The following is an 18,290-nucleotide window of genomic DNA, read 5'->3' as shown; positions in this document are numbered from 1 at the left end:
TACTCTATGTTAATAAGAAGAACAACTATAAACAAGAACAATCTGCATGAAGTAAAAGCCTTTCTTCACCACTCCTTTCCTCTCTGAGCACCCAGTATTGACCTTTCACCTTTGACCTTTGTATTGTAGCATCTCTACGCCGAACCTTCTTGGTTCTGCCTTTCTGATCGTGTGTCTTGCGCTAATTCTCTACGCATACCTAGCTTATTACAGCTAGCTGTGCAGTGTGTAAGTAATGGGGCTTTACTAACCTTACTGCTAGCTTTTGAAGAGCATTCAAATTAATCTTTGTGCATTCAAATTTAATCTTTGTGCATTCAAATTAATAATCTTTGTGCATTCAAATTAATAATCTTCGTTCAAAAACTGCAAGCAGAGCATTTCAAAAGAACATCCATTTTAGCTGTATTTCTGTTTGAAATTTGCCTTTAATTTACTCACTTTCTTGCATAAAGGACATTTAAAATGACTTAATAAAATAAATATTAGATAAAATTGAAAATTGAAATTAGTCTATCAATTCTATATGTAGTTACCGGTACTCATTCACCAATAGCAAATGATTAGACCGACTGTTAATAGCAAGAATGTTAGTCTTGGGGCCTTTTTAGTGCTATATCCCCCAGATATGTCAGTTAATACCAAGTGGTTTTTTTGCAGTGTTAAGAAATTGTAATTTTGATCTTCCCAGAAAGCCATAAAATATCAGATGATAAACTGCCATGTAACAATTTTTCAGGTGTGACTGTAAGGCACTAGATTTCTCCATGGGGCCCACTATTTCTTGTTTGAATAAATCAATTTGATTTTGTCTCGCCTACGTAGCAGAGCGAGACTATAGGCGCCGCTTTTCCGACGGCAGCGGCGGCGGCGTCAACATTGAAATCTTAACCAGGGTTAAGTTTTTGAAATGTCATCATAACTTAGAAAGTATATAGACCTAGTTCATGAAACGTAGACATAAGGGTAATCAAGTATTACTGAACATCCTGCCCAAGTTTCAGGTCACATGACCAAGGTCAAATGTCATTTAGGATCAGTGAACTGTATAGACCATGTTTGGGGAATCAATATTGAAATCTTAACCAAGGTTAAGTTTTTGAATAGTTTTCATAACTTTGAAAGTATATGGACCTAGTTCATAAAACTTAGACATAAGGGTAATAGTGTATCACTGAAGATCCTGCTTGAGTTTCAGGTCACATGATTAAGATCAAAGGTCACTTAGGGTCAACAAACTTTGGCCATGTTGGGGTTATTTGAGGAATTGTCATCATAACTTTAAAATTTTATTGATCAATCTAATTCATGAAACTTGAACATAAGAGCAACCATCTATCCCTGAATATCATGTGTGAGTTTCAGGTCACATGACCAAGGTCAAAGGTCACTTAGGGTCAATGAACCTTGGCCATGTAGGGGTATTTTAGGAATTGTCATCATAATGTTGAAATTTTATCGATCTAATTCATGAAACATAGACATAAGAGTAATGAAATATGAATGATTGTTTTGCACATGTCTTTTGGTAAAAGGTCATTTTGGGTCAATGGACATATTTTATTATCATATTCAAATGTTTTTGTCTGTGAATAATTATTCATTAGCTGTTTCAAAGGCAGCACTGCTGCTATATCGAATTGCATAATGCAGGCAAGACTGCCAGAGGCTTTCCACTTGTTAATAATATTTAATATGACTAAGATTTGGGCTAGAAATTCTTTATCAAATGTAAAATAATAAGGAAAATAACTGATGACTTGATTAAAGTTTATTGCTGGATCTTTTTTTCTCAAAAGAATCTATTAGGTTTTGTTGGTTAGGTATTGTAATTAACAATGCACAGGAACCCAGTAAGATTGTTGATAAAGGAGTAAATACTAAAGAAGAATATTTCAAACTTAGTTATCTATTGTTAGCTAGGATTTTAATAGTGAATGAAGAACTACTTTGCTCATAGTTTAGCCAGTTATAATGCCATATGTGCAGAAGTAATCCATTACGAGGTGCACTATTATACCCTTGGATTATATTTCTACTTCATTAATCATGATACTTCTGCAGTATGAAACCCCTTTTTTCCTAGCTAAAATAGAACACTGTCCATAATTTTGTTTGCTATTCATTAGTGAAAATAAAAGTGTGTTTTTTGTTGAAGTTTCTGGCAGTTTAAATTGACCTTAAAGTGTCGTGTAAGTCCATAGCTGTTCTGCTTGCTTGTGTATGCCTTTGCTTTATGAGATATTAATATTAAATAAAATTATAGCATCATGGATAATATCATTCATCCATTATTAAAGTAACAATTACAAGATATAAATCAGTTATACATACTTGCAAACAGTTTAAATGGGTAAATTTATTGAAGGACTAAGTGGATGTAACGTATTATAGTTTGCTATTTTAACTCCATATCTCCATTCATTCATTTAATTCCCCTTCATATGATCAACTATTATCTTTAAATCCCTGTTTAAAGTTTTGGTAACCTCTATAAAGAGTAAGGGTCTCTGTTCCACTTCTTTTATAAATATCTATGCCCAATAACTGTTTAGGTATGAAATCAATGTACATTGTTTTCTGCATTTATTTCTTTACAGCAAAATTTATTTTGATCAAGCTCCAGATAAAAATGAAAATATTTGCACAATTATTATTATTTATTTTATATGATATCATTCTCGATTGTGGAATGGGCTGAAAATTTCAGGTTATGATATCTTGGGAGCATTTCATCAACATTTATGTCCGACAGGTTGTCCGATCTGACAACTTTTCTTGTTATTTGTTGGTTGTGTATTTATGTTACTATGGTAACTGTGGGATGAATCAAGACTTATCAGATAAAACATCCGACAAGACCTTCCATGAAAGGCTCCCCAGATCACTAAATTTGTAAGATGAGTGTTCAAAGGTCCTTTTTGAAGGAAAATAAGAAGAGTACTGAGAGAGCAAATTAGATATTTAAAAAGAAAATCAAAACTTGAAATTTTAACATAGAATCACTGGATGAAAGTATATTCACCAGCCATTATACTTTGTGATTTTGGAATGATTGATTTGTGATTATAATTCACATTATTGATCCTTTACCAAAGCTTTAAATAGGTTTTAAGAGTATAATATTCATAGGGTGGTTTAAGGCCCGTATTTTGAACTGAGGTTTAACTTATACCCTGGTTTAAAGTTGAGGTTTAACTATGGAGAGCCAATCGGAGCACAAATCCCTAACAGTACACATTCAATATATTAACTCATATGACACCCATATTGTTCATAATTGTCTGGGAATGATAACTAAAGTATTTTTCTTCATCATGAAAATAGTAAACATATGAAATATACAATATAAACAGAATTTTTGAACTTTTGGCTTCCCATAATTTTAGCACAGAGTTAGACAGTGGTCTAAGTTAATCCTGACTTCAAAATACGGGCCTAAGAGTATAATATTCATAGGGTGTGTTCAATGTCTGTTCCAAGTTTAAATGGCAACATGAATCATGATTGAAAACGATTACAAAACACGTATTACGAGAAACAAAGGGTGTGTTCAATTTCCTCCATTCCCGGTCTTAAAAGAAAATGTCTTTCAAATCATGATTCGGAGGAAAATTGAAACGTAAAAAATTATGTGTCTGTAAACGCGATCAGCTCAGATTTTACGACCTTCAGCATCGCGAATGCGAAATTGAACATAATTGAGTTTTGAAACGTCTTTAAATTTGCCTTCGCAGTGGAAGCCTACACAAACAGGTGCCATATTTGACCTTTTTTGTGATGAGTCAAACTGCGCTATAAACGAAAGCAGGAAAAGACAATCAACAGATAATCAGCTTTATATTTTCGATACTGAACCATGCACCGTTGATTGTGTTTGTGTCCTGTGTTTTGAAATTGATTTTTTAATCATGATTCATGTTGCTGTTTAAATTTGAAAATTGATATTGAACACACCCGTAGTATAGTAAGCAATGTTGGTGAGGGATATATAATATCTGCTTGCTTATAGCCACATTCTATGATTCATAAAGTCTTGCTTTGCTTCTTGTAATTTGCTTATGCCCCTCCCCTCCCTTACCTTTGCATGATTAACTTTTTTGTTTGTATTTGTTTATGTTATGCCCCATTGTCTCTCCTTACCCAATCTTTGATTGGTCCTGTGTAAAAAAAAAACACCTTAACAATCCGCTATTCCCTTCATGTTTATGTTTGTTTGCATTTGTTTTCTTTCTTTACTTCTCGATCTATCCACTTTATTATTCCTAAACTGTCAAAATGAGAAATATTCTTTTGATTTCCGCACCTCTACCTATTTTGCAGATATACATTTTTATTTTTTCAGCTTTCGTAGTGTCTATTGATGGAACTTTTGATGCAAACATGTTTGTTATCTGTATACATATTTGTTACTCAGGGGAACAACATAAATGATGAAAATCCATTTCAGTGATATCCCCAAATAATATTCATTTCCACTTTATCATTTCAAATATATCTTTGCTTCTATTCTTTTCATTTCTTAAGTGTCAAAATTATCAAACTTTGGTAGTCATTTATATCAAGGTACAAATCATTTTTGCATATTAAAAGCTTTTTATTTTTAGATTAGAAAATATTTTATCCATAAATGTCAGTCATGGTAACAATCTAAAAAAATGGTTCAAATGAACCAGCCAAGTATGATTATAAAATATCTGTCAAATGTTTCTGGTAGGAATAATGTAAGTGCAAAAAAATGTTCAAAATAAGCATGACATTCTAGCCTGGTGTCTTGTCTTTTTCTAATCAACAGTACACTGCTCCACATGTGCTTTATGTGTAGATGATCATTAGTGGTATTGTTTTTTAGCTTAGATTTCATTATATCATAAGTTTGGTTTATGTAAATGTACCAGACCTAGATCTATGATGATCTGATTAACATTATCTGTAAATTTCTTGTTGACTCATCATTTGCTGCAACTATGTTAGTTTAGTCTTAGTAACATACTCTATGACATCAAGTGAAGGATTAATGTCATTTTCATCAAATATGATTTTGTACTGAAGTGACAGCCATTGCATTTTTAAGTATTTATTTGCTTTAAAAATTTAATAATTTCTCATCGATTCCGCCACATCTTGACCTATTTGTAATGTTTTGCTGTTATCATTGATTTCTTATGAAAACAAGATAGTATTTCTGTTGTGAAAGTATGCCTTCTGCATCATTCACTTATTTGCAGAAAAACTCTACCAGTCTGAATTTAATCTGTAAAATAAATCAAAATGTGTATTTCATAAAAAAACAGTTTGAAGAGAGTTTAAGAAAGATCATTAATTAGTTGTTGATCTTTTAAAAAACTTGTTTTTGACTGAGCTCTATATATTGGTAATGGTTGTCTGTGAGTATTATTAGTTGAATAATTTGTCTTCTTCTTATCATGTTCGCCATTGCCGTTTGATATTCTATTTACTATATATTCAGAGTTTGTGGTATTATGTTTATGTGTGTTTAAATATTCATCCGTTTTATGGGGAAAAGTATCCCTGATTTCAAGTCATTCCTATTTCCATATACGAGCAATGAACGATGAATAGCTGGCATCCAGACAAGAGAGAGGGGGTGCTTGATTGATTCCAGCCCCTCCCCCATTCATGCCTGATCTCTCCTCCACCCCTATCACTACCACTCTCCTTCCAGTCAAGCCCCATCCCAATATCTTCATTGACATTATACCAAATGAATGGTATTATTCAGATACAATGAGACTCGGCTTGGCTTACGTCCCATTTTCCCCCTTTTTCAGCCCAAACCCTTTTTTCAACCCCAACCAATACCTCATATATTCACATTATACCAAGTGAATGTTATTTATTCAGATAAGATGAGACTATTCAAACCATTTTAAGCCCAACCAACCCCCTTTCCGCCCAGCCCAACCAATACCTCATATAATCACATTATACCAAATGAATGTTATTTATTCAGATAAGATGAGACTATTCAAACCATTTTAAGCCCAACCAAACCCCTTTCCGCCCAGCCCAACCCATACCTCATATAATCACATTATACCAAATGAATGTTATTTATTCAGATACGATGAGACAGAGCTTGGCTTACAGTAAGTTATAATATTCTCTCAATATATGGAATGATTTCTTGTTCAAGAAATATCTTTTAAAACTCACTAATATTCCATGTTAGATGTACACTGATTAACATTGTGTTGAGATTTGTATTAGTGTTGAGAAATTATCATAGCATGGAAAAATACACACATAGCTTTAGTACAACACTTGCAGACTGTTTTTGCTAGTGCAATACCATACACATTATATTCTCGTAATATGATTATTTATAAAACATGATTCTATGTTAGACTGGATATATCCAAATTACAGTAAAATTTATTGTTTGATATTTCACATTCGTTGTTAAAAATGCATGCGTCTTTCTTCTTAATACCCTATCCATATATTTGTGGGAATGAGATTTTGAGTTTTTATTTTCTATAATACCTTGAGTTGTTGATATAATATAACATGTTATTATATATTATCAATTATAATACACCCCTTAGCAGTGATATATTAGATATATAATCGTAAATCAGTGCATAGATGCAGAGTCCAATATTTGAATATATGAATATTTTTCGTCATGTAGATCATATAATTTTTCATATAGAACTCATAGATACACTTTAATGATAATAGTAGGCTAGTAGCAATTTACGTTTCTAGTTCAGATATTCAAAGACACTTAAAAATCATAGAGGCAGTTCTCATTACGCTTTCTAAAACTAGTTTACTGGAAACCGATTCAGGAAACCACTTTGGAAGATCGCTTTGCTAGCGTTCCCACTTGATCACACGAAAGTGGTTTTCAAAATCACTTCACGTAAAGCGCTCTTGTTGCTGTGGAAACGCTCTCAGTGGGGTGACACGTTTCGCGCGAAATTCGAAACCGCAGCATAGGCATTCTACACCTGTCGTGTGGAGTAGCGCGCTCAAAATGTGCGAAGATCGCTTCCCGAAGAACGGTTGTGTCCTCACTTACGCTAAAACCAGTTTAATGAGGCAAAGCGATCTTGAAAACTACATCGCGAGGTGGTTTTCCAAACTGGTTTGGAAGATCGCTTCCAAGACCGCTTCGACAGTTCTCACTACGCGTTAAACTGGTTTCCACTAAACTAGTTTCCAGTAAACTAGTTTTAGGAACGTAGTGAGAACAGCCTCTTAGTCACATTATGTAGAAAATACACCTGGCAATTTTATACAAGTCATTGAAAGGCTTTAGGATCTCACATTGTCTCATTGGATGCTATTTATTAAGGCTTCATACTAAACATACTGACATGACTGATTATTGAGTGTAAGAACAAACCACTCTACCTGTAGTCTTAATTCAGCCACACACATATAGTATATATTTTTAGACATATTTTTGCTAGATATCCTCATTTCACATAAGATTATTAGTTTCGTAGATTGAAAGCTCTTTCCACACATCAAACAATTCCTTTTAAGTTGTCTTGTATTCTTGAAGAGGTTTCTGGATGTTTGAGTGATGGCATCATTTCTAATCTTTTGATATCTGGGTTTTGATGATAACTCAATTTGTATTGATTTGTATTGATTCATGCTATTTAACTGAAGCCCCCAGTTTGTCTTGATATGGAAAATGTGAATTTACAGAATTTCTTTTGAAATATAAATTTTCAGGCCATGATATTTGAATTGAAAATTAAAAATCAGTGAAAATCAAAGCAAAATCCAATAACGAAAATCTGTATGAGTGTCAATGAAACCAGGGGAGCGTTTCATCAATATTTTCATCCGACAAGTTGTCAGATCTGACATCTTTCCATGATTTTGATTGGCTGAGAGGCACTGTTCCTATGGTAACTGTCGGATAAAATGGGACTTGTCGGATAAAACGTCCGACAAGTCCTTTCATGAAACGCCCCCCAGGTTGCAGTGATAGATCACCAAGGTTCATCTGCAATCTGAAATCTAACTAGATAATGGTCACATTTTTTTTACATTTTCACTTGTTACAATTTCTTTATCTTTTGTTTTGAACATGTCACCAAAGTAAACAGAATTTGATTATTAGAATATGGAAGAACACATAATTTGCATTTTAGAAAACTGCAGACTGGGGACTTGATATTGAACACAACAATGCATGGCCTGGATGTTAATGTGGTTTTTTTATCGTAGGAGGATTGAGAGTGGTTTGGTTATTGCAAATGGTTGTGTAGAGGCCTGCTCTCTACAGTCCTTAGATTGAAATAGATCGTGATCAGAGACCAAGCCAAAGTTGGATTAAAGTTTTCAATCTAATAGATTTAGAATTCAATCTTATTTGATTGAAACGTTCAATCCAATTTTGGATTAGTCCCTGATCACAATCTATTAGATTGACTTTCAATCTAATAGATTTAGAATTCAATCTTATTTGATTGAAACTTTTTTATACAGTTTTGGATTAGTCCCGACCACAATCTAATTCGATTGACTTTCAATCTATTATGGTTGACTTTCAATCTATTTTGATTGACTTTCAATCTATGGAATTTAGAGAGTGTTGCTTGAAGAGTTGCTATCAAAGACAGCTAAAAAATCAAACGCAACTTGATTTTCAACCAATGAGGGACTTGCGCTTGATTTCATTAGTTGCGTTTGAAAGCAATTCTTTTTGCCACAGGCCCCAGTTGTACCTATCGAGAGTACATGGTTTGAATTAAACCTTTGATGAGAATATTGGCTGATTTGTGTAAGTTTTCTTCATTTGGGACATACACCTTGGCCATTGCTTTGTATACACCATACCATGTCATCTTTAGAGGGGATTTCTCCTTCTATGGAATGCATCGTATTGATCACTTATACAAGTTTGTCTTTGCTTGATGTAATTGGATAAGCAAGTCAAGTGGACATTTTAAATGTGTGATCAGACTAGTGAGGGTATCAGCATGTATTGCCTGATGTTTGACATTAATCTACGTTTGGCGCTCTCCACCCATGTGTTGAATAAGTGGACCTACAGTAGTGGCCAATTTTCAGCGGCCAAATTGAGTTGGGTTGCCACTAACACAGGTTAAACTATTAGTATTCACTTCAAATGTACTCATTGATTTTGTAGACATTGTACTGCAAGGGGGTAGTCACATCAACAATACCCCCATCATTCTACATATAGGACAAGCACACCCAAATGAACTGAAATTGAGTGGTGTGTGACTGAGAAATTGAATGTTAGCAATTTCAAGACTCTACCAGGGTGTTACATGAAAATTATAATTGATCGCAAGTCACTATAAGGTCCTAAAATCAATTGGAAATCATGCATTTCATTTTAAATTTGCAATTGATTACTTGTCTTCTTCTTACATTAATTTTAATAAACATAGATTTTCTTCTTCTTTTTTAATTGATCTATCACTTGTATCTGAAGAAATGCAATTAATCGCAAACATATATTTTATTGCAACACTCTGTATGTAAGAATTGCTTGTGTGGTCGCCAGGTTGGATTGATTGCCCAAGGTTGTTCTGATGTATCACTCACAAGCTCTAGACTAACCAGACATTTCTGTTGACATGTATTATGATGTTTGTTGATATCTGGTGTCTGAAATAAGATCTATGTATAACATTTGTTTTGTTTCTCAATTCACTATCTGTGTTACAGTGAATATGATGCTAATATTGTACAACTGAATGCAACAGTTTATTGTTTAACTGTTGTACATATCTAGTACAGTATGTATTGTGATTTTTGACTGATCATTCTCCGACACACCTTACTCATTCTCTTTCTTTCTTTCTTTCTCGTTTTTTCTTCCTCGCCCTTCTTCCCAATTTTCTTTGTATTCTCTTGAAATTGTTTGCATGTTTGTTCCTGTCATATTTGAATCAAAATATCAATTCCTATCATTTTGGGAATTTCATTTAATTGTATTCCTCTTGTTTATTGTGAATTATACTACATACCAAACTATAAATGCAACCAAAATATGATCTTCAATTATATTTTCTACACACTCTTTTCCTTTTTTTTTTAACCTAACTTTGGCAAATAAACCTTTCATCTACCACTCTCCCCAAAATACCCAATGATTTTGCTGCTAATTAATTCAAACAATACTCATACTTAATACATGTATATCATGAATATTATTGTATATTTCATGTACCCAAATATCGCAAATGGCATTTTGAACCATTCCTTACATATCATGTACAATAATAACAATAACAACAATAACTGCATATACTAAACAAATGCATGCTATCTGTATTGCTACCTTCCTGTTACATCTGCATTATCTCATAAAATTGTATCTGAATTAACCACCTATGATCCATCCCTGCACCCCTGTTGTAAAACGACTTGCAACTGCAATGTAATGGATTGCTTCTAAAATGTTTCTTATAAACATTGTGCATATTGCTTTCTGTCTGTGTTTTGTAAGAATGCTCTCTTGCCATGTTAACTTGCATGTTTGAAATCAAACCACAGTGGAGATACAGACTGGACTACTAGTTCAGCTACAAGCCCCTCACCTTAAAAGCATGTAACCCGCTATCAAACCCAATGTCAGGGACTTTGAAAAGCAGAGAACAGTCTTCCTGACTTTCGCAACAAAATTTGAACTTTTGTTCTCCAGTTGATTGGAAAATTACTTTACAAAATAATTAAAGGAAAATATTCTTTGTGAACAGCTATGAAAGCAAAAAATTGTTATCCCAAAATTTTAGAAGGTAAAGGGGTCGCAAACATTCAATAGGATTAGTATTATTTTCACTCAGAAACTGGTTACATCATTACCTTTTCGTTATTATTTATTTATTATTATTTAGTTATAGTGAAAGATCGGTGGTTTCAGTTTTGTGTCCAATAGTACAATGCACTATATATCTTTATATTTTGATAAGCTCATTTAATAGATTTTTTTCGTACAGAATATTTGTATTCCTTTCCCTTAGTGATGAAGAAATGAAAACAAATCCCACCCAATCAAATTTATCTTTTCATATAATGTGTAGAAGAGTAATATTGAAGTTAAATTTCTTTCTTTGTCTTGTAACATTTACCTTGCAATTATCTATAAAAGTATGTATCCCAATATGAAGCACCTAGCACCTACCCCATGTACCCCTTGCCACACCCCCATGTACCCCTGAGCTGCACCCCAAAGCTTTACCCCCTTGTTAGCTTCCAGAGTTTGGCTGTATAGGGAATGTGAGTTCAACCCTCACTAATCCATAACTCGCTCACTCTATGTGCCTTCCACCATTCTCAATGAACAGGTTCGTTGAATATCTAACATATTCTGATCAAAGATTGTTTTCTTATCTGGGAGTAAAATCAAAATGTACAGGGGGATAAGTCCCCCCCCCAAAAAAAAAAAAAAAAAATTTCATGGAGTTTGATGATCTACGTAATCAGGAATGAACAGAAACTACGGAAAATATCCCCCTAACACACACACAAATATTTTTACTCCATGCTTGTGTTTCATAAAGCTTTTCTCTCACTTGACATATGAGATCAATCATCATGCATACAACTGTCTTTCAGTATAATTTTCATGGCAGTATGTGAAAAATAGTTTGCAGAGAACACTATTTGGGATAAGTTGATCATATTGTGTAGGGTATAAAACTTTGGAAACAAACTTTCATTTGTCACAGAATCAAATCAGTTTTGTATAACAGAAGTGTTACTTGTATGGTCAGATGGAAATGTATGTATGTACCTGTTGTTTCTAATATTTGTACATTGTAATAATTACAAAAGTAAATTGAATTAATACTTTCATATTGATTAGTAGTCTGGTATGTGGATGTGTGTGGTAACATCATGTCTACTAGAAATTAAAACAGAGTTGGCAATCAATGGTCATTGTAGCATGGCACTGGTTCATTAATGATATTATCACTGACAAGTTATGACATTGTAATGAAATACTTGGTGCTAATTGGCTAAGATGCACTGTTGCTATGGTAACTGTCATTGACTGATAAGTTGTCAGTGATAATAAAAGCCGTCATGAAAACGGCGTCTGATGACAAACATAGCATCATGTGTGATTAGAATTATGAAATCTTAATACCTGTATTGCATGCTGATGGGTGTACTAATAGGCAACTCCATGTTACAGATATGACACTTCAGTTTCAAAGCATCATACTTTAGATTTACAAGGTCAAACAGTTTTTTGCTCAGTTCATACGATTTGACATTCAGTTCACATGCTCAATGACCCATATTCTGAAGTTGGGTTTAACTTATACTCGGGTTTAAAGTTGTGGTTTAAGTATGGAAAGCCAATTGTTACTTAAATCACTAATGGCAGAGATATCATATTTCATCTCATTTGGCTCTCAAATCATTCATAATTGTCTAGGAAGTATAAATAGATAGTTTGTCTTCACCATCGATGAATCAGGAAAGAGCACAGTAAACATAAGAAACATACAACTTAATACAAATTTTGACACTTTTGGCTACCCATAATTTTAGCACAGAGTTAGACCATGGTCTAAGTTAAACCTGACTTCAGAATACGGGCCAATGAGTTTTACATTTTATTGAACAGAATGTTGAATGTGTCTGTTAATCTCATCAAGAGCTATTTGAATACTGTAAATTGTAAAGTTTTATGCTTTGAAACTGTCTGAATGTCATTCAAGCTAGAATTGCCATTGTGGTTCCTGTATTTACATTTATTAAATGACATTCATGACAGCAATATACACCTAGTATTGTCAAGATTAGGAGAGCGTTGTTTACCAAAAGATTTTTTTAATAACAAGCTTTTTTCTTTTTCACTCTTTGTTTTAGGGAGCAGCAAGAAGATCAAGACTTTGAGGCTATCATGCTTAAGAAAGGCCTAATGACTGCTGTCCGGTAGTCTGAGGACATCAAGACTTTGAGGCTATCATGCTTAAGAAAGGCGTAATGACTGATGTCTGTTAGTCTGAGGACATCTGTGTGTCATCAAGAAGGATTGTCTTCACTGTTACTAGCCTTCTAGGGACATGTTTGCATTGAAGGCCCGTGTGTTTACTGTGAGGACTTATCGTCAGCTAGGCACACACACTCAGACACACTGCATTCAATAGTACTGTGTTTGATAGTCATGATGTCTGTGTGAAGACATCTGTTGGTAATGACAGTGCCTTCAATGAGATATCTGAGGACTTATCAGCGATACACACGTATAAGGCATTCAATGACAGGCCTAGTGTGTTTCATACATACTGTGTTCATGTGAGAACATCTCGATGTGGATAGTTCCTTCAAAAGAAATATCTGAGGACGCAAGATTAGCAAAACACCAAGCAGCAGCAAATGCCAGTTTGCATCTATACAAATATTCATTGTCAGTGTGGGGACAGTGACACCTGTAGCTCTTAATTAATCATAGCCTGGAGAGTGTTTGCAAATAATTGATGGTATTTTAGGCCCCTTTGTGATATCCACCAGAATTCATTAAGCTCTACCATTGAATCTGATGGCAATCTTTACATGTTATTAATCTATTCCAAACTTTTGATGAATTTGCAAGCATTTGATTTTATTATTGTGTATTTCAGAGGCATGTACATTAATAGCTGACTGCCATCAAATCTTGCACATGTATGTAAATTATTTCACAATAAAACTCCTTGAATTCATCAATTACAGAGAACCTTGACAAATATTTCAGGATTATTATGAGTATCTCTTAAAGCAATGTTGGCACAACTAAACTTTTTCAAATGTGTTTCAAAAGCACATTATGTTTGTTTAATAATGGGAGTTTGCAAGAAAATGTTTACTATCACTTGCAAATTTCTGTTTCAAATAAACTATTCGATTATAACAATAGTAAATCAATTTGAAACTCTTGTTTGAAAAGCTGACCATCAATTTAGTGCAAAGTCTCAATTGAATGCAAGACTTAGGATGGGTTTTGGGAGCCAACCTTGACTTGCATTTGATTCAAGTTTATGCTTGATTCTTTTGATTTAATTGATTTTAAAGATCTACTTGTCTGGATTTGTTTTTAGTAACTCTCAACGCAGGATTTACATCTATTGTTGCTTTGTCTGGCAACCTTTGTTTGGAAAGTTTGCATAAAATTACTATGCTAGTAAATAGGCCTATTCTGTGTGGTCATTACATTCAAACACACATACAGTGTTTGGGGTCCTTGAGAGTGATACACACTTTATACAAATAACTAAGTCATTCATTGGTCCAATTGAGGACATCGCCAAAACGGTATAGGATACTTTAATAACCGGGCTAAAATCAAATTTGAGAAGTTCTATCATTAATAGGGTAATAATGTTGACATTTTCCCCACTAATGATATATACTGAGGCATATTACATGTTGAGGTGAAGCAATGTAAACAAAAATATACAATGAGCTTATATCCTATGGTATGTGGATGTATAGCAAGGTTTTTCTATAGAGGTACAATGTCTCACTTTACCCTGAATACTAACAATTACACATATATATATATATATAACTAGAAAAAAAATGTACTGCAAAATTTACACCATTTTTAATGCAGTGTACTGCCAGTATGATAAGGTATCCTTTTAAAGTTTTACCTTTTATCACTTGTGTTGATTCCTGTTACTTCCATATATAATATATTCACGTATCTTTTAATTATGAAAATGAATTGATAATTATTGCCAATATGAAGAGCTATAGCAGATTAATGTTGATATTTTTAGAGCTGTATTGAGGATACTGCACAATGGATTATAAGCAATTCAATGTAATACTTTCGTATTCATGAGGAGTAAATATTATTATTTATTTATTGAGTACTCAGCGCATTCTATTCTACTGAAATCAATATAGCTTGTATTTAGGGCACATATTATTTAACAATTTTGCAAGAAGTTAAGTCGATTTCACAAGAATCTAATTTTCCCAATATGATTATCTGTCATGTATTTTCCCTCTCTTACATGTAATTTGAATATCTGTGCAAGGTCATCTTTATGGTTTTATTGCCATTAATGACAGCTGAAAATTCGACAGTAAAACTTTGCATCAAGTTTTTTCATTCTATTTTATATTAATGTCGTTTAGGATGGATTTTTATTATGTTATCCACTGCATGTATTTTGTTAATCATTTGGAAATACTTGGCCAAGTTTTTAGGTTTACGACACACATAAAGCATGAACTTATTTGTATTACCGTTAAATTATCGTCATAAAGTTGCAAAATTGTCATGTTACCAAGCGATAAGAGAAGTCATGGTAGGATTTCAGCCTATTTTATCCCCCACCCCCCCCCCCTGCATTGGTCGCATTTCTACTTCCTTTCACTATATCTGCCCAACAATTCTAGCAATAATTTGCACTGTGCAGTGCATCTGGAAGAAGAAATCCTGTTTTTAAGGATGTATATCATAATCACATGTCATATGTTTTATTGATGGGAATTGTGTAGCCAATCAAAATTCCTAGTAAAAAGTATTTAATGATAATCCTAGTATTGAATTCAAGTCTGGTAGCAGTGTTGATCTAAAAGAAATGCTCCTGGGGTATATCATTGATGTCAGCTCTCAAATATTGATATTTTACCCGATGTGTATTGCCAAAACTACCATATTCATGCTGTTCAAACATTGCCTTTTGTAATTATTTTAATGTGTGTGAATGAGTTTGCATTAATGAGGCTAGGGTATAATATTGATACACCTTTCAAAATGCATGTACTGTTAGAGCTAAATCGGTATAATATAGTTCTTTTTAAATTGAGAACATGGCATACCGCATAGTAGATTCTAATAATAACGAACATGACATTTGCACATGTTGTGGAATGGACATGTTATTTTAATTACCCGATGACCAGGGTAATAATATATCTGTAAAGCGCTTAGAGACATCGTTCTGATGTATTAAGCGCTATATAAATGCAGAATATTATTATTATGCATTATTCTCTTCAGCAACTTCATACCTTTTTATTTGTTTTCATTTTGAAAATTAGTAAATTTGTAATTTGGCAGGGGATTTTCTCATGCTGATGTATTTGATACAAGTTACATAAGAAAATCTATAGGATAGATATGACTATTGCATAGCTGGTTCTATATGATAATATATTCCGCATAATTCAAATGTGGCTGTATGATTGTTGAATAGTGAATCACATGATAAATTGTAGGTTTACCGATCAAATGCTAGATTGAGTTTCACTTATCTTGTATAGTTGACATCCGTGATCTAAATTGTTACAGCGAATGTTAACATTAATCAAAGCTAACAGAGGCGCATCCTAAAAGGGAAAATGGCTTCTAAAGAGATACGTACTCTGAAGAGCTGAAACTTCTCAGCTTTGCTGCGAAGTTGTCATTTTTTAAGGGAAATATGTTATTGTTTCTTTCTATAATAAAGCCATCTCTGATGTGGCATATATAAAGCAAATAATCACCATATGGTTGCAGTTGATAGAACTATCACTTCTTTAGCAATGTGGATGTTTACGTTAACTTTACGATGCCCTAGAATTGATAGTTCGTCCCATTGCTGTCACTATTATTTATTTGTTCAGCCGTGTGGACAATGGACAGCATTATTATTTTGTCTTCGATTTTCATCCATTTGGCCTTCTTTTTTTCTAGCATGTATTTGTAAATAATTTGGTTGTATTGCAAATAGGAAAAGAGATGTTCTAAGAAATTGCAAATTATGTGTTTATTCCATAAATTGCAGTACTGCGATGTGTTGCCCAAATGATTTTCAGCACCATTTATTTATAGATTGGAGCATGCATGAATATATTAAGCTGATGCTAGGCCAAATTGCGTGCGAGTGCTAATTTATTTCAAGTGAGTGAGAAACGTGGTTGGCAATTATCATTATTGTGTGTACAATTTAATGCTATTCAACTCTTTGCATACCCCCCCCCCTGTGTTTCAACTATACTGAAATGACCCCCCCCCCCCTTCCTTCCCTGTTAGATTATAAACACCATGTTTTATATGATTATCATAGCTTTGCTATTGCATTGTTGTGTTATTGAGTTTCATGTCGGTGTTTTGAGCAATTATTATCAATACTCCTCTTTTATATAATATAGCGCACATTTTAAAGTCTTGGTAAAATGACAGTGATTAACACAATGGCCACAAATGCTTGATAAATTGCATTTTCTAAACACACTCTCATTATACTATTTATAGCAGATTTCATTAGCACTATTTTATAAATCTTATCAGAACTGACAAGTAGTCAGTCTCTGACCGTTACCATAGTAACAGTTATATATAGACCATAGCTTCTCAGCCAATCATAAACCATGGATTTCAATTTAATTATATGTAACTGAATTTAACTGCGTACTGTCTGGGTTTGCAACTTTCTTGAAAAGCCTACCTGGTGTGAGGTCCTTGTGGGTACATCTGATGCTAGCTCTGTCTCATACTAAATAAGTTTTATTTTTGTCCTACATGAAATGGAAAAAGAGCTTTGTTTATCCTTCTATCGCAAAGGTTCATAATTGATGTTATTCTTTTCCTCATGAAAGTCTAAATATAGGGCACAATTGTTCGCATGCATGGGAAAACTGAAAGAATTGTATTGCATGGGTAGAATGTCATTTTATTTGTGGGCAAGTTTCATTGTAATATCAGATGGTAATAATTTCATCATAGTAAAGTTTAAAGAGTTTTTAATATGAATACCAAGGTATTGTCTGTATGAAAAGCCATCACTTCTGTTAGAATTTATACAAAATTACAGTAAATCATTCAAACATATAACAAATTCTTTGAAAATTAATATTAACATGCAATATATTTACGAGGGCGATTACATGTACATTTAATCTGTGTTGTAATCATACCTTTTAAATGTTTTTTTTAAACCACCTATTTGTTTCTTCAAATGTAGTTTTGAATGTTTATTATTGATAAGTATTTTGCCACACACCATTTTTATATGGTAGAATAATAGAATTTATGGTTTGTATTTATGATGGTTTGTATGTGAGAGAAGTGTATATGTGTTATAAGAGAGTGAAGGTTTACATGAGAAAGATGGAACTGTGCAAAGATATTTGATATTCGTCTGGGAGGAGACAGAGTCACAACTTGAAATTATTATGAAGAAATAAAATCCTTTTATATAAAGCAGACATCAACGTGTGTTGTTGTTCTTTATCGACCACTGGTGTTGATTTTAACTCTCTCTCCTTACTAATTTCTTAAAGGGATGGTCCTGGCTGAAGATATTTATATTTCAATAAATAGAGTAAAATGC

General features: G+C 33.3%; 1 protein-coding gene across 5 annotated transcripts in view; it reads left to right on the top strand.

The window, feature by feature from the left end:
- LOC129283264 (F-actin-monooxygenase MICAL3-like) overlaps positions 1–18,165 on the top strand; it is an 88,048-nt gene extending 69,883 nt beyond the window's left edge. For 4 of the 5 annotated variants that reach the window (XM_064113988.1, XM_064113989.1, XM_064113986.1 and 1 more), the window contains 2 exons: positions 6,084–6,110; positions 12,847–18,165. In XM_064113988.1, coding sequence (XP_063970058.1) covers positions 6,084–6,110; positions 12,847–12,916 — 97 coding nt within the window. In that variant the 3' untranslated portion in view covers positions 12,917–18,165. Of the gene's footprint in view, positions 1–129; positions 233–6,083; positions 6,111–12,846 lie in introns of those variants that run through there. The other variant, XM_064113987.1, reaches the window with a different exon arrangement.
- The last annotated feature ends 125 nt before the right edge of the window (positions 18,166–18,290 follow it).

The sequence above is a fragment of the Lytechinus pictus genome, chromosome 19 (genome assembly GCF_037042905.1).
Source record: "Lytechinus pictus isolate F3 Inbred chromosome 19, Lp3.0, whole genome shotgun sequence".
Taxonomy (NCBI): Eukaryota; Metazoa; Echinodermata; class Echinoidea; order Temnopleuroida; family Toxopneustidae; genus Lytechinus; species Lytechinus pictus.
Note: the sequence above shows the minus strand (reverse complement) of the source record. Positions and strands in the feature narration are given on the sequence as shown.